This window comes from Episyrphus balteatus, chromosome 2 (genome assembly GCF_945859705.1).
Source record: "Episyrphus balteatus chromosome 2, idEpiBalt1.1, whole genome shotgun sequence".
In the NCBI taxonomy this organism is placed as follows: Eukaryota; Metazoa; Arthropoda; class Insecta; order Diptera; family Syrphidae; genus Episyrphus; species Episyrphus balteatus.
The window spans coordinates 5,184,495-5,207,279 of record NC_079135.1 but is presented as its reverse complement, the minus strand read 5'-3'; the positions used below and the strand labels follow the sequence as shown (position 1 = coordinate 5,207,279).

General features: G+C 28.9%; 1 protein-coding gene across 18 annotated transcripts in view; it reads right to left on the bottom strand.

The window, feature by feature from the left end:
* Positions 1-22,785, bottom strand: part of LOC129908683 (protein alan shepard) — a 487,297-nt gene that overhangs the window by 43,419 nt on the left and 421,093 nt on the right. The window contains exon 1 of one of the 18 annotated variants that reach the window (XM_055985377.1): positions 5,373-5,477. The exons of the other annotated variants lie outside the window; for them this stretch is intronic. Within the exon in view, the coding sequence (XP_055841352.1) occupies positions 5,373-5,396 (24 nt within the window). The 5' untranslated portion in view covers positions 5,397-5,477. Of the gene's footprint in view, positions 1-5,372; positions 5,478-22,785 lie in introns of those variants that run through there. 18 annotated transcript variants of the gene reach the window in all.

Below are 22,785 nucleotides of genomic sequence, written 5' to 3'. Positions count from 1 at the left end.
ACCGTCTATAATAATGATTTCGTTGGAAATTACCAAGTAATCTCATTTTTCATTTAAAATTCAATTTTATGTGACAATAAATCAAACTTATTCTAATGGAAAATATAATTGAAAAGAATATTGAACAAAGTTGTAATCGAAAATATCAAAAATTGTTCGAAGGAACAGAAACAAAAATAAGCAACAATTTCTGAGAATTGAGAAATTAACTTGGTTATATTTAAATGAGTACAATGTTTAATTTTGTTTTTGTATGTATGTATTTGTTTTAGTTCATAAGTGTTTTATTCTTAATGAACATAATTTATAGGTACCTATAAATTTTTCCACAAAACAAAATTTTGGAATATACGAATCAATTTAGTTATTCAAAAGTTCTATGTTACCAAAAAATTAACACTTTTTCGTTATCAGTGAGACTTTTTTAAATACCATAAACATGAAAAAATTCACCTCATTGTCGGGTACCTTTCTAAATGGAATACAAACATTTTATTGATTTTTTTTTTTTCGTCTACATTTAAAAGGTAACCAATAAACTATTTTAGCAGAAAATGAAGATTTGTTTCTGGAAAATACTCTAATATCGTTTGAGATTAATTGTCAAATACTTCAAGCAAAAATTTTCCGGAAAAACTCACCATATAGAGTTGATTTGAAATTATTAGAATATAATTCATACAATTCATACCACACTACGAGTAATAATAGCACAAACCACACTAATGTAATCAATATACATTAAATGAGAAAATGTCAAGCAAAAGTTTGAAATATGTCTAAAAACGAAAACGACATTCAAAGCTTACTTATTTTTGAAAAGTTGAACTTTTGACAGTTTAATTTCAAATAAAATGCACGACTGGGGTCGCATGTACTTGCTCTTGCAGTTCAAAGCACTTTTATGTTAGTTAACTTGTAGATTTAAAGAGCTGCCTCTATATAAATTTTGAAGAAATTTTGTTGTTGGGGAAGAGCCAACATTTAGGGCAAATTTTGTTATATGAAAAAAAAAAAGATTTGTATAGCTTTGAATATTACGTCTGCAAAAAAAATAAATTGCACGACTGGGGTCGCACGTACTTGCTCTTATGCTTAAAGTAACTATAATGTTAAAGCTTTTTATTCAAGAAATTTAAAATTTGATATTTTGAAGAATTTTCATAAGTAGTATAAAAAAATTAAATCTGTTTTTATAATTAATAAAACTCCGTTTTATAATATCTTAAAAAAAAAAAAACAAATATTCCATTTTATTTCTCGTATAAAAAGGTATTTTTAGAAAAAAAATTTTGAAAATTGTAGGAGCCGTTTTTTAAAAAAATAATTTTTTATATTTAAAATTTTTTTAACATTTTTCAAAAAAAAAGTTGGTATGCCATTTTGAAGAAATAATTAATTTACACATAAAAACTAAATTTCAAAATTTTTCATTGATTCGTTTTCAAAAAATTGATTTTTCAAAAAAAAATTTTGAAATATTTTTTAAAAAACCAAAAATGCGTTTTTTGAAAATTTTCTAAAATTTTAATATTATCTTTACTTACACACTTTTGTATAAAAATTTTCATTTAAATCGGGTTAATTTTGTACGAGATATTCAGAAACGAAAAAAACCGTTCTATGACAGGTACCGTTAATAACGGTACAAAAAATATTTTTTTTATTTAAAAAGTTGGCCCTTATGTGTAGTACTACACACAAAAATTTTAATCAAAATCGTTAGAGCCGTTTTTGAAAAAAATTACCTTTTCTATTTCCGTCATATGGCAGGTACCGTTAGTTTTGGTCATAAAAAAAAATTTCAATTTAACCACAGGGAATCACCAAAAACTGCTAACTACCAAGTTTGAAGAAAATCACTTCACTCGTTTAGGCTGCAGCTCCAGATAGAGACAGACAGACAGAAAGACAGACAGACAGACAGACAGACAGAATTGCCGGACCCACTTTTTTGGCATTCTCCATCATCGTAATGTCTTGTAAAATTGTTATCTCGAGTTCGATTTTTTTTACGAATCCTAAACTTGCCCTATAGTACCTTTATAGCAAGTAAAAAACAACTTTCAGAATTCCATTAAAATCTGATGTACCAAATTTGAAAAAAGTCCGTCCACCCGTTTAGGCTGTGGAAATGTGTACAGATGTACGCACACGGACTCCTCCATTATCGTAGTGTTAGTTTTGATTAAAAACTCAAATTACAACAAAATAATTAAGAGCTTGAATCGTTCGTTGTACAATACATCAATTAAATATCTTTAAAATTGGAACAACTTGTTTTAAGATATTAACCCTCTGTCGGCACACGGGTGCGAATTTGGCAGGACAAAAATTAAAAGTGGTCACAAAAAAGTGTCTTTATAAGGGTGAAAATACATTTTTTTGAATTGTGAATACAATATTTGAATTCCTTGGAATATTCTACATCAATTTCATATATGATTCTCTATAAAATAGTGAGACCGAAAAAAGTTCTAGCGACATGAAAAAGTATAAACCAAATTCGCAAAAAAGAGGTGTGCCTACAGAGGGTTAAGAAAAATATAATTTTTATTAATTTTTTCTTTCTAACTAACAATTTTGAATTATTGTTATTGTTTTTTTTTAATGCGTGTTAAAAGAATTCTTGTAAATCATGTTTCCATCAAAAAATAATTATTTTTTTAATTTGATCACTTCTTTTTTATTTTTCACTAAGCTAAACTAATTATAAATTGGGTTTTCACCCAATTCCATCACTTGTATTTTTAGTAAGTTTGGGTATTTTATTTTATTAGATTATTTAAAGAGGACAATCACTTATGCTTGAAAACTGACTAAAGTCTCTCAGTATTAACCTTAAAAAAACTGCTATAGGAAAACTAAGAAGATATAAAATTTTCCTTGTAATCGACAGCAACTTGATTAGTTTGCAGTTTTAATAGAAAAATTCATCCGAAAAAGTATATGCTTCAATTTAAGATACAAACTTCATAAATTAGGTATTTATTTCACTTTTTTGCATACCGAAATTTGTTAATACTCACAAAATTCATAGTAAAAGCAAATACTTCCAGACAGGGGTCCTATTTCCCTTTTTTGCATCGTATTTTTTTTTTTCGTAAAAATTGAAAATTTGACATTTCCAACAAGTGACGTGACCTTACTTATTTTTAACTATAATTGTATCAATTTTACCATTTGACTTAATTATTGCCAGTTTCAGCGAAAACTTCAAAACAAAGAATTTTTGAGATTTGCCAGCGCACAATGGGGCAAGATACCCCAAAAGTTGGAATTAATTCATTTGCGTTGGCTGAATTATATTTGTGACGTGGTAAAATGTTATAAATCGATGAACCCGTGCTGCAAATACGAAAAGGATGACTATTTCTCACGTTCCACTTGACGTTAGCTATGTGGTATAGATTAGAGTTTCATCTTATTTCATATGACGCCAAAAGACAAAATTTAATATAGTTTATTTAAAAGTTTATATCCTGAAAGTGAACACTGAGAAAGGATTTCTAAAAATTCAATCATTAGATAGGGTAAATAGGGGTAAAATGACATGGTAAGAAAAAAATTATTTTTTTTACAACGGTTTGTCGTAGAACGTGAATTTTTGAAAAACAGCTATTTTGTAGGAGTATTTTTGAGTGGTATTTTTTTTTAGGATTTCTTGAAAGCTTGCAAAAAATCTGTAACTTATAGTTCTTATAGGTGAGATTGATTTATGTTAGTGTGCAAAAATTTCTATTTCTAAAATGATTTTCACCGAATAAAGTTGAAAAATATTTATTTTGCCCCAAAGTTTTTGACCATTTTTTCAATGTTTTTTATTTTAATTTTATTTTTTTGATGGATGAAATTAATGTTAAAGTGAGATAATCTATTTGTTTGTAGTGCTATAGTAAAGTATGCAATATTGCGCTAGATTTTAAAGTTTACTATTCAAGGCAAGGACTCAAAACTTCAAACAACATAAATCAGTTTGGAAGCCCGAAGATGGAATGTTAATTCCGAAACGCGTTGCCATAATTTTAAAATTATGTTGTATTAAAAGACTGAGTTATAATAAAATAACCATTTAAATATTTAATCTATCATATTTTATTTTATTTTATATTATTTATTTATTTCATTTGAAGAAACTTCAGTTCCTTAGAAAAACGGGTTAGAATTAAGTCAGGAACGTAAACGTAAATTCTTATTTTTTTTCAACCATATGAGATTATGAGAGCAAAAAATTATATATATCTCAAAAATAAAAACCTTTCTAATAAACCTGGATCAAATAGTAAGCCTTTTAAAATATACTGAGGATGTACTTTAAAAAACTAAAACAAAAAATGGAGCACATACGAGCACCCTTTCTTTTTAGAATTCCACTGATAATAAGTCAAGGCATATGAAAATACTAAAATCTCGATGTGGAAGTGTGGAAGTGAAACTAACTTTAAGCTAAAGTTTTTAGAAAATAACTTAATTTCCAACTAACAATTTTAAACACTCTACATTTAATACAAAATATAGCAAAATAATTCATTGATTTAAATTTTTTTTATTTAAATGATAAAATATACAACCGAATCTTTCGATTCCATGTTTAATCAGAATTATACTGTTATTTAAACAAAAATGGCAGCTAGTTGAACATTAAACCTTTTTGTTAATTTTTTTACAACACAATTAAAATACAACTAATGTGACAACTTAAAGTGCTCGTTTTAGAGTGAGAAATCATGCACCAAGATAAAATGAGTGTGGTTTTGATGCATAGGAATGTTATATAACGGAAAACTAACAAAAAACACCGATATCTTTTGTTTTATTTTTTGAATTGTTTCCAACATTGCCATATGGGTCGCCTCACTGTGCAGCGGTCAGTACAAAGCTAAAAAACAGATTTCCAAAAATGTTCATTTTAGTTTCAAAATGCCCGTTTTTTTTCAAACAATTATTTATCAAAATTCATCAATTTTTCAAAAAGTGGGCGTGGTAACGTTTATTGCATTAAAAGTATTTGTAATGACAACGAAAAACGAATGCAATTTCTGAATTACAAATAATGGCTATGCTAGTTTTGTAAAAATAAAATCTTTTGTACTAAATAAAGATGAAAACATACTTTATTATATAGGTACAATGCGAGTTTTTCATTTTTATTTTTGTTAACAAATGCTTATCGTGAACCAAAAACAAAAACTCTTTACACAAACAATAATCCTATATAGAAATTTTTAATCTTAAAAAAAAAAACATAAACAATAAAATTATTTCTCTTAGCTCATTTTATTAAAACCAAATGCTGAACGGAGGCAATGGCTTATGGCATCATTATTATTATTAAAAAAAAAAAAACAAAACAAGTAAATAATATTACTCACCAAAAACACACAACCGTATGACATGAAATTAAGAAAACGAAATTTTTAATGAAGTCGTCGTCGGTTTTTAATAATCCAAATCAGCTTCAAATAGGTTTCATATAGATATTTAGGAGTAGGTATTTTTTTTTTTTTTTTAGTTTAAAAAATTAATAACTTTTTTTTCACTTTCAATTCAATTTTAACAGTTTTTTGGTAATTTTGAACAGAATTTCCTGTAAATATAAAAACACTTTCTGGTAAAAAAAAAAACACTTTTTTCGTAACTCTTTTTGTGAATAATTTAATTTTTTTTTTTTTTGTATCGTGTTTTAAACAATTTTAAATCACAATAAATAATAAATTATCACGATTTTTTTTTTATTATTTTTCGAAGGAATAATTGACAAAAAATGCCTTTTAGTTTTTTTTTTTATTTAATCTTTTCTTTTAATTATTAAAACTTGCTACTTTTTACTATAAACAAAATAAAAGTTAAAACAAAAAAAAAACTGTTTCAATTTGGGTATAGATATTTTTATGTAAAAAAAAAACTGATTAATCACTGACAATTGAAAATATCAACAAGTTGGTGTTGACAGAAAAATTGTGACGTCCGAAAATCGCGACAAAAAAATTAAATGTGCCTGAGTTGATAATAGGGAGGTATAGAGACACGATTAAATTAAATAAAAAAAAAAAACAGTTCAACCACTCTCTTTCTATCGCGATCAATTGTTGTTTAAACAATTGAATTAAACAAATATATAAATAAGAAAAAAAAAAATGCAGCAGCACTACAACAATTGCAATCAAATTCAATTGAAAAGATACACAAAAGGCACACACAGAGAGGAGCCGCACACAACAATAGAGAGAGAGAGAAGATATTGTATCTGCAATTTTTTTTTTTTTTTATATCTGAAGTTTTTTTTTTTTGTTAAATTGCGATATAATATAAATGCGAGAGTAAAACTCTTGGGATATTTTTTTTTTAATTTTTTTTTTTTGGATTGAATTTTTTTATCTCATTGTGAAAAAAAACTGCGTGTGTGTAGAATTTTTTTTTCTCGGCACAAAAAGTCGCAACACCGACCCGAACGACACCGATTTGACTATGTATCTGTTGGATACAAAAAAAAAAAAATGAAGGTTAACTATTTCTATGATGATGATTGTGTGGTTATGGTAGGAGCTAGAAGTACCAGCCAGCAGCAGTAACTTAGCGACGTCGTCGGCGAGTGCGAAAAATAAGCAAAGAAAATCCACAAAAAAAAAAAACGATGTGGTAGTGATAAAGTGGCACAAAAAAATACAAAAAAAAAAACAGCACAAAAGAAAAAAAAAAAACTTGTGTCAGGATGACTTCACCGATAAAGTATCTGAAGGGTAAAGCGGAATGATATCTTATTGCAATTTTAACATATCTACATGACTTTGAATTGAATTCTTGACTTTTTATTTTTGCTGTTTCATCTGTTCCTCTGTCATTTCAAGTATTTCTTTGTGATTTTGATTGAAGTCACTAAGAATGAGAGAGGGTGGTTGTTGGGTGGTTATAAGCTCAGTCAAAGACGAGAGAGGCGAAGAAAAAAAAAAACAGGCTAAATGATTCGATATGGTGACAAAACAATGAAGATGACTAAGTAATAAAATTAATAGCCAACATATCGATTTTTTTTTTCTTTCATTTCGGTTGGTTTGCTGTAAAAAAAAAACTTTGTTAAGGGTATCTCTTCGCCAAAATGTCACCACCATCAGAAATTAGCAGACTGAAAGTGGGGGAAAAAACAAACGAACGAAGAGGAGACGAATTATATGAAACAAACGAAAAAAAAATGAAAAAAAATTAATAAATAACGTGACTTTTACCGGATGTGTGACAAGAATATGGATAAGTATCTACTATCTATATATGTAATTTCTTCTTCGTTTTGTTTTATACTCTTTCTCTTCCTCTTTTAATTCTAACTGGGGTTTGGTCTGCTATGCTAAAGTACGGGGTCCTATACTTTTTTCTGCTTTTTTTGTACAAATAGCAGGGAGTCTGATGATAATTTGCAATTATGTGTCACTTAACCGATATTGAGGAGGAAACGGATGTACCTAACACGCATATCGGTTATATGCGGGTAGGTGTAGGGTCATTAGGGTGTGTTTTGTTGTTCGCAGCCAGAAAACAGCTGGAAACAAAAATTTATTAAATGAATTGAAATGACAAATATCACGATTCATTTTTTTTTTTGCTTGTTTGTTTTGTATCTAAATTCACTCTGAGAAAGTCTGGAAGAGGAGACATATCCAAAAAGTTAACAACGCAGCACGTAATCGATCGCCGGCAGTGATTTTGTGTGTTTTCGGATATCACACCACTACCGCAGGCGGCTGGCCGCCATATCTCTGTGTTTCTTAAAAACGGGCGAAATACAGTAGCGAGAGTTCAGCAACATCCACAAATAAAAACACGAGCGAGGGTGTGGGAAAAAGGTAGAGAAGTTCGTTTGGTGTATTATAAAAAAATAGGGGTGCGTTTTTTTTGTCCGCCTAACCACAAGGGTGCAGCATACAGCAGAAACAGCAACAAACAGCAGTAAATTAAAGGGAAACTGATTGAAGAAAAAAACAGCAACTACCACCCCCACCACCCTAATACACACAAACATACAAAAAAACACCAGACGACAGTGATGCCATACATACAAAACTCTACAGTACAGAGTTCTGACAAGCCGGAGAGCCGGTAAAAAGTGAAAATGAAATCGCAACAACGACACCGACGACGACTACAGTTACAATCCTCGCAATCGCGACAAAAAGGAAGTATAGGATAGGTATTGTGTCGACGTTGTTCGTCGTAATCGTAATTGCAATGAAAGAAAGAGGGAGAGAGAGATAGAAATACTATATTTTTTAGAATACAAATAAAGGTATACGAAGAAGAGAGAACTTTCTCCCTTTCTCAGCTGTTTTTTCCAATCCGACAAAAATCCAATCCAACCAAAAAAAAAAAAAAACTGTAAAAATGTATAAAACTAACCGTACAACGACCGACCGATACACAAGCGAGAGAGACACAAAAAAAAAATTCAACAAACAACAACAAAAAACTGATATAACTGTACAGTATAGAAAATATATCTATATAATTATATGTGTATATAAAGAGCGCCAGTTAATAAAACAACACACGACCCCACCGCAGCTGATTCTAAAAGCAGACTGACATTCGCCGAATGAACGGTTTTTGCCGACACCAACGAGAAATGAGCAAAAGACGACCGATACTGAGCGATACTGAGAAGAGTATTATAAAAGAGATGCCGTTGTGTATGCCGGTTTGTTGATGCGGGCGGTGGCGCTGCTGTTGGTTGTTTTGTTAGCAGTCGGTGTCGGTGTCGGCGAGAATAGAGAAATAGTATCTAACGGGAGAGTAAAAATGTTAGTGTATCTGTATATCTACGTACAATGCTTATGGGAGGGAGTATCATCTATGAGCAAATACTTTTTTTTGTTGTTGTTTAGTAGGGTGTATTTGTTTAGTAGGAAGTGTTTTGTGATTATTAAACAGGGATGGTAAAGATACCTACTAAAAGTACTTTTTTTTCCAGATATAAAAAAAAAAAATTGAAGATAACAAGGAGTTGTCTAGATAAATTTGAGCAAATGCTCTTGATAAATACTAAGCAATTGCATGCTTCAATTAAAAAAAAAAAAAAATATTACTTCTAAGCACGAAACATTTGACTTTTGAGGCGTGTGAACCCACGTGTGATTGTGGCAATTTGTCACAGCATGCTGGCAATACTATCACCTCAGATTGTCTGCTAAAAATAATTTCAACAAAAATATTAATTCGTACTAAGGAAGGCATGATTTCGTGTTTTTTTTTTGCGACGGCATTAAAACCAATTAAAGTATGATAACACTGGTCGGCAAAAAACTAAAAAAAAGTCGGGAGCAAGAACTTCATAAGGTGATTTTGATTGACTTTAGTGTGCTGAATTCAGAACTATTTACAGATTTTTTCTATTACGTCTAGTTTTTGAGCTATACTCATCACTATTTTCGCTATAGAGCTTCCAAAAATCAATTTTTAATTGAGTTTTTTTTTATGTTTAGTCAAAAATATATATTTTCCGTAATATGTTGCTCTTTATAAGTCCAAATCAGAAGACGCAAGATGGAATTTGATTCAAAAAACCATTTATTACTTTGAAAAAAATAATCAAGATTTTGAGATATCTATCATAAATTTCTTTTTTCAATATCTTTGAGAAAAAAAATAATTTTGAAAAAATATAAATACCTTTAGGACGTGTTAATATGGCGTTTTGAGATTACATAAGTAGTTCTACAAAAAAAAATTAAGCGTTTTTGACCTATTAATATTCAATTATTTCAAAAACGTGATGTGACAGTGAAATTTTGACTTCAGATTCGGAACCAGCACACAAAATTCCTCTCGAAAAGTAGGGTTTGGTTCTTGCTCTATATCCGTTGCCGACCAGTGTAATCGACGAATATTAGATACAATTTTCACAAAGGAATTAAAAAAAAAAAAAAAAACGGTAATGGCATATCCTCAAAAAGTGTCTAAGCTAAAAAAAAAAGTTCTTATCTGACAGTTTTTGAGGGTATCTCAAAAACCTGATGTGATTCGGCAAAATAGACTTCGAATTCGGTTTTAGCGACCCAAAAAACATACGACTAATATATTTGAGAAAATTAAAAAATAAAAACAAATAAAAACAAAAAATATTTTGAAAAAAGAAAAATCTGATAAAATAATTTTTCAATTTTCTCAAAAACTAGAAGACATAGAAACATATAGTTTTCACTGTTTCATAAGGAACCAATTGAGGCAGTTTTCTGTGTGAGTAATTTTTTTTTATTAAAATCCACAGTCTGGACAAAAATAGTATAAAATGAGGTTTAAACATTTTTTGTTCGCCTATTTTTAACTTTGAAATCGATTATTTCAAAAACTATTGGTTATAATAAATTGATCTAAAAATTAGAATTAAATGTACAGTTTTGCCTTTCGGAAATGGTATCATTTATTACTGTTAGTGTTGCCGTTGTTTTTTAATAATTTTTTTTTTTTATTTTGATAATTTTTTTGTAGAAAACTGCCCCTCCCAACCAAAGGGGGGTAAATAGACCCCCCTCCCAAAGAAAAAATTGATTGTATTGAGCTCCGTTATCAAATCCTGGCGCCCAAGTTATCCTACTACGTGCCGAAATAACATTGTTGTTCTATACCTATAAGTTCGAATTTCTGTATCTGGGTTGAAATCGAAAAATTTTTTTTTCTAAGCCAATTTTAAACTGATTTTCATAAAAAATACCTCGTTTGATTTTTAAATAAATATTATTTTAGAATAGGTATATTTTTAAAACAGAATGCTGTTGTGAAAATATAAACTTTAATTTGATGTCGAAGTTGGAATTTTTGAACTTTGACAGCTTATAAATTCTAGGTGGTTTAACCGAGTTACATGTTTTATGCATTGCTGAAAAGGTATATTTATCTCCTATTAGAAACTGTAAAAAAATAGAAAATGGGTACAAATTTGAGGAAGCTAGATTTTTTTCAATGGGTGAAGGTAAAAAAAAACCGTTTTTTGCCCCTAACTCCAGATTTTGGGGGTGTTAGGGACTTTTTAAATACCGTTTCGTAATCAGTGCGACTAGCTCTACAAAACGTGATAGGTCTCAACGTGTAATTTATCGGTGTTTCCAAGGCCAAGAAACGAATTAAGGTAAGTGTAATCGGTCGAAAACTGGAAGTTGAAGAAAATTCTCATTTTTTTAAGAACTAGCAGTGCCAAATTTGAAAGAAACAAATAAATTGAGATACGAATATGGAGAATACTATTCGGGATTTGCGCATGTAAAAAACATTTAAGACTCTTCCCATTGATCGATTTCGAAAAACGCTTATCCCATAGAGTTGTAGATTTGTCAGGAGTCATGACAATTTTAGTTTCTTAGGAGAAGCTTCAAAGAAAATGCAATTTATGACTTCCACTCATAAAACCGTTGAAATTCTTCACAAATTCGTATTTTTTTTTTCACGAAAAATAAGGCCGTGTGCGAATTGCGTTAAAATGTTGGTTAAAATTTGACGTTTGGTTAAATTTTGACACTAGCGTGGTGAATAAAATGGGTTAAAATTTATCCAGCTGCGGAGCAGGGTAAAATTTGACACTAGTGGTTAAAATATGACGTTTTTCAAGATAGAGAGAATCAAGAAAGATTTGAAATTATTTTTGTTATAATGCGTTGATTTTTCAAGAAATGTAAAAGTATTAATGCTATTAATTAATACAAAGTACTTCCTCAACTTATTATTCATCTTCAAAAATTGTCTTTTTGATCGTAAAGAAGTGGAAAATTATCGATAAAAATAAAAAAAAAGTATGTGAAATTGAGAATTTCTTACATATTTATACTAGAATATTTAACTTCATATATTTTCAGCTGGGTTTTGTTATAAAAAATAATTAATTGCATATACCTAAGAAAAACCATTTTTGAAGGTAATTTTGTTTTATCTTGAGGGAATTTTAATCAAAGTAATGCAAAAAAAAAAGTCCCATTTAACACATTTTAACCCAATTCGCACACCAAAAATAATAAATTTGATCCCTCTTTTAACCAAACGCCAAAAAAATCACTGATAAAAAAAATTATTTGCTATTCAAAAGTGCTTATTTGTATGAAACACTTAAAAAAAAGAAGAATTTTGAAGCACAAAGTTAAATCATTTTAAAAGTCGGTATAATTTTTCTAAGTTTTAAAAATGTGTAAAATTACTGAATTTTTAAAAAATTTTCTTAGAGCAGAATTCTAACAAGAACATTTTATATTTTTTGTATTTTCTCAACAATCTTTTAAGTCTATCGATTCTTACAGTTTTCTTTGGTTAAACTATCGGAAAAGTTGATCTTCAACTATGTTAGAAATATAAAATATCATTAATTTATTTTTGATAATGATACTTTTTCCAGCCATCAAATATTACTAAAATTCAACCCTGTTTAAAGTGTTTTCCTTATATTTTTCCTCAAATTTGCCATTCTTACGGACTTAGGCTAGGCGCACACATGCGATTTCAGTCGCGCGATTATTTAGTCGCAAAAATGGATCACACGGATTTCAATGCCGGTGAACACACATGCTTCTAAAAAATAGCCGCGATTTTAAAATTGAAAATTGTCCCATTTTTTTGGCGACGCGATTGTCGCAAATTAAAATGGAACAAATGGACCAGTATAGTTGTGCACACACTTGCGACTAAACCGAAAACGACTAAAAAGTCGCAGTCGCAAAGAGGCCAAATCATGCGCACACATGCGATTTTCAACCACTCGATTTTTTAGACGCAAAAAATGAAACACATTATTTTAAATGAGAGCGCACAGACTTGCGATTTTAAAATCGCAAAGTTTAAAAAAATGGATCCGGTTCTATTTTTCGCGATTTTTTTTTTTTGCTATACATAAGGATATATTATACAGAATATTATTCACCTGCCCGCACGTGCGACACTTATAACAATTATTTTAAGTACAATAATGGATATTACTAGAAAGTGTTGTATAGTGGCTCTTTTTTTTATAAACGATAGGAAATTTAAAGGACAATTCCATAAAATTCATAAAAATTTAAGAGAAGGCCCTCAGAAATTTACCCAGTACTATAGAATGAGTACATAATGCTTTGGTGAAATAATGGTACTCGTGGGGTCTAAAATAAGATACAAACATACACATTGCAGAGAATTTATTTCTATTTCTAATCTGGTAAACAAGCTGTCAAACCCTTACCAAATTTTGAGTTATTTATTACTTTACCACTTTTACCAGAACTTACACCGTTTCATGAATTCACCTTATCATAAAATCCGATCGTAGATACCATTTGTATGAAATTTTAAATTACGAACGGATTTCGTGATTGTTTTCTTTGCGGTCATTTGACCATTAGATTTGAACAGTGAGTATCTCCTGGCTCTTTTGATCTCGAGATGATGCATTTTTTTTGTCGAAAAACGGTCAACTTTTTTTCGACCAAACATAATGTTTTTTCTTACAATAAAAAATAGTCGCGCGATTTTTTAGTCGCAAGTGTGTGCACGGTAATTTTATGTTGCGACTTCGATTTTTTAGTAGCAACGACTGAAAATCGCATGTGTGCGCCTAGCCTTAAACTCAACAAAAACCGTCTCAACTTCCAATTTGCTTGCTTTTGTATAAAATGTTTTCTCTCTAATTCTCTCTCAATTTTATTGCAAATTCTCTATTCAATCCACCACAAATATCTCTCTCAAAATTCAACCTTCTACTTGTTCGTTCACTCATCACAACCACCCCCTTTTTGCTCTCAATTCTCATGTTTTCTATTTGAAAAAAAAAAAAAACTTAACAAGAAAACAAGAAAGCAACGAAAGAACTTTCTTCTTCGGCTCAGACAGAGTTTGTTTTTAATTCGATTCTCTTTTGTTTAAGAACTTTAGCATTGTTTTTTTTTCTTCTTCAATATTGTAGCTTGTTCTTTAACAAATTCTTGTTTTTTTGCAATAAACAAAATAGAAAAAAATATGTTTAGTTGTATTGTATTGAGCTACATGTTATTAAAGCGAATGTTAGTTTGTGTTGGTAGAAATAAAAAAGAGCAATCACATCCCATCATACATTGACACCGACAATGACGACGACAAACGATGGACGTGGACGGTAATGCCACCATTTTTTCTACAAACAACTCTCCATAATTCTCTATATAGCTGCTAGCTAGTGCATGCCACTTCCACCCTCATATTGATAGAGAGTTTGTTTCCTGTGTGTGTTGTCTGCTGCTGCTGCTGGCTTGACTTGACTTGACTATAGGGGGTTGATTGCTATTATTTTATTATTAATAAAAATTTATACTTATTGTATAAATAAATTTTTATATCAATTGGGTTTTTTGTATTCTTCTTTTTTGGAGAATGATATAGCTTTAAGGGAGACTTTTGGTACCTATAGAAAAAAAAACCCTTAAGTCTGAAATAAGTCGAAAGATGCGCACATAATTAGAAGTTAGATCAATTCGAGGGAGGAAATTTTATTTATAGTCATCCGACATATTTATCGCAGATGTTTTTGTTTTTTTTTTTTATTTCATATCCCCGAGAATCTCGAACCCGCCGATAACCATTTCAATATGCGAGATGCCAGAGAATTTAGAGAGAAAGTGGGAAGCAAAACTCAAAACTATAATGGAAAATTGTTTATCCAAAGTTAATAAGGAATTTTATGGTTCAGTTCTACTATCTTGAGAGTTGTTGTGGTAGCCAAGAGCCAAGCTATAGAGCTCTCTATAGACAGCCTAACCAGCCATAGTCAGTGCCATATTGTATTGAGAGGAGAAATTTAGTGCACCGAAAAAAAAAACCAATATCAATTTAACATTTTTTAAATATCAAATTAACATTTCTTAAATATCAGCCAAAAATGCTCTATAAAATGTGTTTAATGATATTTAAAATGTTAAAACAACGTTTTTATTATCAGGATGATATTTAAATGTCACATTTTGGAATTTTTTTTTGATATTTTATTATCATTTTTTAATATCAATTTCTCATTCCAAATTATTGAAAAATATTAAATACAAAATTCTTAATGTGTACTAATTTAAAGGCGCGTTGTGTTTTTTCGAAGTAAAATGTATGATTTACTGATAAAATTTGATCGGCACTAAGATTTTACTTCACATAGTTTGGGAGAAAATAACAAAACAATTGTATCACCTATAATAGAAAAAATAATATGATCATTATTTTGTAAAGAATATTCCCTTTCAGTAATGTTTTGAAAAAAGAAAGAAAATTCTTTTAATAATAAAAATAATAAAAAAGAAAAAGAAAGAAATAGGTTTCATTATAATAAACTAAAACGTAAAATCTAGTCAACATTGATATTTTAATTGTCAAAGTGAAATTTTCACTGTCCACTTAAACGTAAAAAAATGTCAAAATGATATTTTAATTGTCAAAGTGAAATTTTCACCATCCCATCTGAAATTAAAAAATGTGAAAATGATATGATAAAATATCAAAATTGATATTTTAATTGTTGGACGACTTTTGTCACTGAAAAATGTTAATTTGATAGCTGTTATTATCAATTTTTTTTTTCGGTGTGTTGGTTAGTGTTTTACTTGTTTAGTTTGTTGTTGCTTTTTGATGGTATATGTATTTTTTTTTTAGTGGAAAGGTCGTAGACTATGAGTCGCTTCTTCCATATGGAAACTTCTTCTTCACATACATATTTTTTTTTTTTTGAAAGAAAGATGGTGTACAATTATATTATATTGTGTGTTTTTATGTGTGGTTTTGGGAATAGGAAATTCCCTAAAAATATTTTGGCAAGCATAACATTTAGAGTGATTTAGTTTTTGAATCGTTTTATAAAGGGTGATCAATTTCATAAAAACCCCAGACATATGAGTTTGAGACAGAGAGTGTATTAAACAAAAACAATAACATATAGAAAAAGGATGCAGTAGTTTTTCACAGATGGTTGGAGGTTGAATGGAAAATGCATTTTGTTTTTTATTTTTAAAAAGGATTTAATAAATTGTCTTGTTTTTTTTTTTTTTTTTTTAGATGACACTTTTTTTTAATAGGCTATAAGAGCTAAATTTTTAATTTATATAACTGAATAACATAAATTGGCACTTTGGGATGATCTGAATTCGAATAAGTGTGGATTTTTGTGGAGACTTTTACAGAGTCTCTTTAATTTGTACAAAAGGTTTTCAAGAAATTTTAAAACATCTGAATTTCCCTTCATTTTGTCCTTGAAACGAACTTTTTCGTTTAAACTTAGTGTACTTTTAAGGTTTAAATTCTAAAGCATCATTAAAACTTTTATTAGATTTTAAATACATCTTGTAGCGAGAAAAAAACTCCTAAAAAGAAAATTTGTTATGTTACTAATAAATTCAATGAATGAAAAAAAAAACTATTATTAAAATTCTTAAGCTTATGCAGTTTAGGTTTTTAGTTAAAACCATATATCTTATATTGTTGGAAAGATTGAAATATCTTCTTTTGAGAACAGGTTCAAAAATTAAAATTGGTTGGAAATTGACAAAGCTAGAGCAATTGCAATATTATTTGTCCCTAAATCCAGATTTCGGAAGTACCTATTTTGAAAAACAAATTATTTAGTTTAAATATATTCATAATTATGTCGTACAAAACGTATTGAAATTTCATTGTTTTTTTTGTTAAACAGTGTATTGAAATGTTAAAATCTGCTATATTTCTAAAAAAACAAAAAGAAGCCAAAAAACAAAGTTAAATACAAATTATGGCAGATGCGTGTCAAGTTATTTTGTTTTTTTTTTTTTTAATATTATAAGAGAGCAAAAAGAAAAAAAAAACATTTCAAATACATTTCGTGCTGATTTTTGGTGAATTATTTTTTCAAACGTCGAATTTCACGAGTTGCATACTTTTTTCATTTTTTGTTTGTATGTTTAACTTTTATATATTCACAATATCAATCGATTCCTGTGTCAATTATTTTGAATTGAAAACTTCTTTAGTATCGTAGTGATTTGAAACAAGATGAAAAAAAAAGCGACAAGAAAAATCAATTGATTATAACTTTTGTTTTATTAGATAGATTAATGAAATTTATACTGTAGATAGGTAATCAAATAAACTATATAATTGTGCAAAATTTCAATTAATTTCGTATCCAAAATCCTGAGATAACAGTGAAAATATGTATTTTTTTCTAAACACGTTATATTTATGTATATTTTGATCTACATAAAATTGTATTTAACTTTAATACACATTCTGATAATATTACCTTTCATTTAATATATTTAAAAAATGGATTTAATGGTGTTAGAAGAGAAAAAATGCTTGATTTTTTGATGAAAACTAATTGGGTTCAAAAAATTCTAACCCTTTTTGTAGATGTTGTATAGACATGGTCGATATAAATATTTTCAACTGAAACAATAAGCTTTCGAATGATGTAAAATTTATTGTAGGTTGCCATATACAAAAATGGATTTAAAGTTGATTGAAATAAAAAAGTTTGGCAAGAAAAATGATTTTTTAAGGTTTCACTTTTACAACGTGTGAATTGCACACATGATTTTTTTTTCTGCCCCTGTTTCTTTACACACTACCTTAATAACTCTAGATTAAATCAACGAAGCTCGTTAGTTAGGTACAATTGTTAAGGGGGGAAATCCCTCTGGACGACACCTTTTTCAATATTTTTTTATGAAAAACTGAAAGCACTTATTGAAATTTGGAAAAAGACAAGATAGCTATTACTGACATTATTAAGTATTGAAAAAAATTTTTTTGAAATGAAAAAATAACAAAATGGCGGCTCTGGAGCCTTTCAAAGTTGACGCCTCTAGTTTACGCCGTGCAATGCACAGGTCCAGAAAATCATCTTAAATCAAAAAAAAAATTTTTTTCCGTTAGATGATATTAGTACGCATTGCATGAACCTAAATTTATTTTTTTTTTAAATGAAAATTAAAAATTAGAAATCAAAAAAACGAAAAAAAAAACATGTTTTTTTACAAAGAAGTAGTTAAAAAAAATATTTACTGTACAAATTTTATTCAACTTTTAGGTTCATGTTGTGGCCAATAAGTTAAGGAGTAATTTGCTTAAAATTTCAAGTCGATAGCTTCATTAGTTTTTGAGTTACATTGCACGGCGCGGAAAAAAAATAGTTTCGAAAAAAATGCGTTTAAGTTTTCGTTTTCGTACTACCTATGGTAGGTTCGGAGCGCATTGGTTTCGGGACTATCTAGGCACTTTTGAGGCTTCATTTAAGGCTAAGACCACTGAAAATAGTTTCTTCGGTTGATAAATAAATTTATCACGCAAAAAAAAAATAATGCAAAAATAAAAAATTCCAGAGGGATTTCCCCCCTTAAATGTAGATGTCGCTTTAACTTGGCGCGCTCCCACCTCGACCTAATTTTCTTGTAATGGGTGCGTAGTCTAATGGAATTTTTGACGAGGTTGCAAGCTTTTTATTTAAAGAAATCAAATAATCGTTCATTTATCTCTGTTTCACATAGTGAAAGAAGTCACTTTTCCGTTCGGAAGTGTTAAAATTATACATTCTGGGGAAATTTCTAATAGCTTCCAAAGTTAGGAAACTTTGAAAATCTTAAGAGTTTCGAATACACTCGTATTTTAATAACTTATAAGTTTTTTTTTCTTAAGATAAAATCAATAAGATTTTTTATCAAACACAGGCCTTTCGAAAGATATTTATGAGTCGGAAAGGAATCCCCTTGTAAATCATTGAAAATTTCAAAAGAAAACCTTATCAGCGATAGTTTAAAACTCGTCACTAACATTTCCCTTTTACTTTCCGAAAGCAAACCTTTATTTCGTATTTGTTCAATTTTCTGCTAAGAAAAAAAAAAAAAAAAAAACTATCTGATAAGAGACTAATTAAAGTTTCAGTAATGTTTCTCGTGATGTGTATTTTTTTTTTTTAATAACAAAACCGCCCTAAATTCATTAAGCACTATACCAGTCCCGACATACATTCATTATACACTGTTTGTTTTCAAAATCAAACTGATAACATTAAAAGATTAATCAGTATCTGAAAACCTTAGTCACCAAATTACTTACACTTGACTAAAATTATATTCAATATGGAAGGTATATTAACTTGGTGTAGGAGAGTATTAGTGTTCATCGTTATATTCATTTAACTAAATACAAATTTTTCGCTATCAACGCAGAGCATTATACGAATAAATAAATTTAACACCCTTCGTACGCATGCAAGTAGAGGAAAGCAAAGCAAAAAAGAACAGAGCAGCACCATAATAATCATTTTCATTACCCTGACCAAATATTGGATTTCATTAGAATTTTCTAATTAATTAATGGGCGTCTGTTCTTATCAACATACATTTTGTAGCTGGGCTGCTGCCTGAATTCTATGGGATATTAAAATACAAAAAACATTTACATTATTTTATCATTACAAATAGGATAGAAAAATGGAAAAACCAGGAATAAAACAGATGGACTAAATGGACACGATATACGGATGCAGTAGCTTGGAAAAATTCATTCTTCCGCAAATGACTTTTGTCCATATCACAGAAAAAAAAAGTGTATTTCTGCAAAAAAAAAAATCTTATCAAATCTCTGTGTTGGCTTGCTAACTGCTGTTAATTTCATTATCACAATTTTATTTATCCGTTGAAATTCCTTTTGAGGAAGATAATTTTATGTTTATTTTGTTTTAAGAAAATGTCACCACCCCTAAAATGTAATTTATGCCTGTGACTGCGTTTGCTGATTAATGAGTTTTGTCCAGTAGTGGATTTATGAAGGAACTCTGCAGGGGCTCCTGATAGCATTTGAAGATAAAATTAAAAAAAAAAAATTTTGTCTACTGAGTTATCTTCAAAATGTTTTGTAAATTTGATTAAACTTTGTTTAAATCGAGTTTAACGTTCTTAGTAAACTTTAAATGTCTTTTCAATGAGCTGTTATAAAAGATAGTTTTCTTTATTTTGTTTTAAATTCATTTTAAACTTCCTCTTTCGGAGCAATTTGTACGTGTCCCACCCGTAACATTTAAAACTCAGTTTTTTTTTTTTTTATAAAAAGACAATTTTGTGTACTTAGTCAAAGAATTTGTACACAATTTTGATAGATTGCAAGCAAATACTCAATTTCAAGATCACTTCTTTTTTTGTCCCACCCGTGACAGTAGAAAATAACCCGTTTTATTTTTAAAAATATTCAAATTGACGAATTCTTCTTTTGGTAGATTAATGAAAGTCAAGGTAAATTTTGTGTTATAGAATATAAAAAAGAGATAATAAATTCAATGCACAAGTGTCCCACCCGTGACACGATGTAGTGCCTTATCTGCTTTTGTAAATGTCAGATTGAAAAAGAGTTTTTGATTATTTTTTTTTAATTTTTCTTATTTGTAACTTTTATGGATGCCTGTATAAATTCTCCTGTTATTTGGCTGGAATTACAACCAAAAAACCCATTACACTTTCGAAGGCAATAAACTTATAGCTAAAGAAATATACAACTCACCACACATTGTCAAAATAAATGCAATTAAAAACCATAGTTTGCTTACCTGAAAGAAAAAAAAAAAAACAAAAAAGATTTTATTAGTTTAATAAAGATTAAAAGATATTGTAATTAGAGAAAAAAAGGATTTAAATTTATTCGATTTAAATATCTTTTAGAAAGTCAATTAGTCCAGTGCATTTATGATACCTATTCCTAATATGGGCGACCCAGCAGTTTATAAACCACCCCCAAATTTTATATCCTCATTCGATAGAAAATTAGGTGAGTATCATAACCCTGATTTTTCGCACTAGTGAAATTCACCTTTTAGCCGCCATCTTGGATTTTAGTTTTTATTTAATATCTCGACATCTATTCATCCTAGGTAAAAGTTTGTTGAACAAAAAACATAGATAATTAAATTTCGCAAATTTTATGTTAAAAACATTTTTTCGATATTCTGAATATTAAAAAAGTTACATGACAAAAAAAGAATTGTTTTTAGTTTTGAGCACTTTCTATGAAAATTATGAAAAAACCTGCCGACAAAATATTGTTCATCTTAAAATTCTCTACAACTCTATCGAATGAACAACAAAATTATAAATTCACTGGACTAAATATTTAATAAAAGTCAATACACATACATAAACAAAGCAATTTTCACTGACGAAACTGCTTCAAAAAAAGACAAATATTGAAAAATCATATTGAATTTGACGATACCTACATATTCGAAAATGAATATCATACAAAATGAAATAATCATACAAAAGCTCTAAGACTGTATTATGCATCATTTTTGCAAAAAAAAAAACATTCTTTAAGCTTGAAGACTAAATAAAATTAAAACTACACTTTTTACTTTGCGATATAGGTACTATATATCAAGTTATGCATTCGTACAAAAAAAAAAAAGTTGAGATAACATTTTTCCATGACATTACGATGATAGACAATGCCAAAAAAAGTGGGTCCCGGAAGTCCGTCAGTCTGTCAGTCTGTCTGTCTGTCTGTATAAGGAACTAGAAGAGCCTAAACGGATGGACGGATTGACTCCAAACTTGCTACGTAGCAGTTTTTGGAGACTCTCCAGAGGGGTTTTTGGAATTAATTTTTTTGGACCAAAAATAACGGTACCTGTCATACAAAAATTTCGGAAAAGTTTAATTTCACGAAAACGGCTCCAACGATTTTGTTTAAAAAATTCAAATGTTTGTTTTTAAACAAGGTCTATCTTTTGAAGAAAAAAATTTTTTTTTTAAATCATTATTAACCGTACCTGCCATAGGACCGCTTTTTTCAAATCGGATTTTCTGCAAAACTACTTATTGTATTGCAACGAAATTTTTTATACAAAAGCATTTAAATAATTTAAATATAAGCCAAAAATAAAATTTTGAAAAAAATAATTTTTGGATTTTTAAAAAAATTTTGAAAATTTTTTTTTTGAAAAATTCAATTTTCGAAAACGGGACATTGTTTTTAGATGTTAATTTGTTATTTCTACAAAATGGCATACCAATTTTATTTTTAAACTTTTTTTCAAAAATTTATTTATAAAAAATTAGTTTTTTAAAAAACGGCTCTAACGATTTTGAAATTTTTTTTCTCTAAAAATGCACCTTAATACATATATCAAATAAAACTGCATACTTGTTTTGTGGGGCGATTTCAGATATTGTTTTATTTTTTTGAAAAATGAATTTTATTTTTTTTTTGTTTATATATACCTACCTACATTTCCCAAGTTTCTATAAAAAAAGTCTTAAAAATTTAAGCAACTTCAACTCTAAGAGCAAGTTCGTGCGACCCAGTCGTGCATTTTATTTTATAATTATTTCATATAAATGTTACATTCGAAACTGGAAAATGTATTACATAATGAATCAAAACCCTAGAACTATAAGCAACTGTACCGAAAATCAGAACCACTGCAAATAGAGTTGGTCTCAAAACAGACCCTTGTGGCACCCCTGCAAAGAAGTATCAACGCTTTTTTCGTTTCAGATATCTTGCATGGTAACTAAAAGTCATATGGAACGTATTTGCTTTTCCAAATTAAAAACATTAGTCACTGATTTTCTTGTCTTTACATCAAACATAATTTGGGCACTTTTTATATTCAACACCTGAATGAACCTACCACCTGTCTGCTATCTTTAATAGCTAATAAATAGTTTCATCCTAAAATTATGTGACAATTATTTGATTTTTATCCATAAGCTTCTATAAAAATCCGCATACAACATGAAAAATTCTTTCAGGATTTTCTAAGATTATTGTAACCTCAATTTTCAGACTGAAAAAAAAAAAATCTCA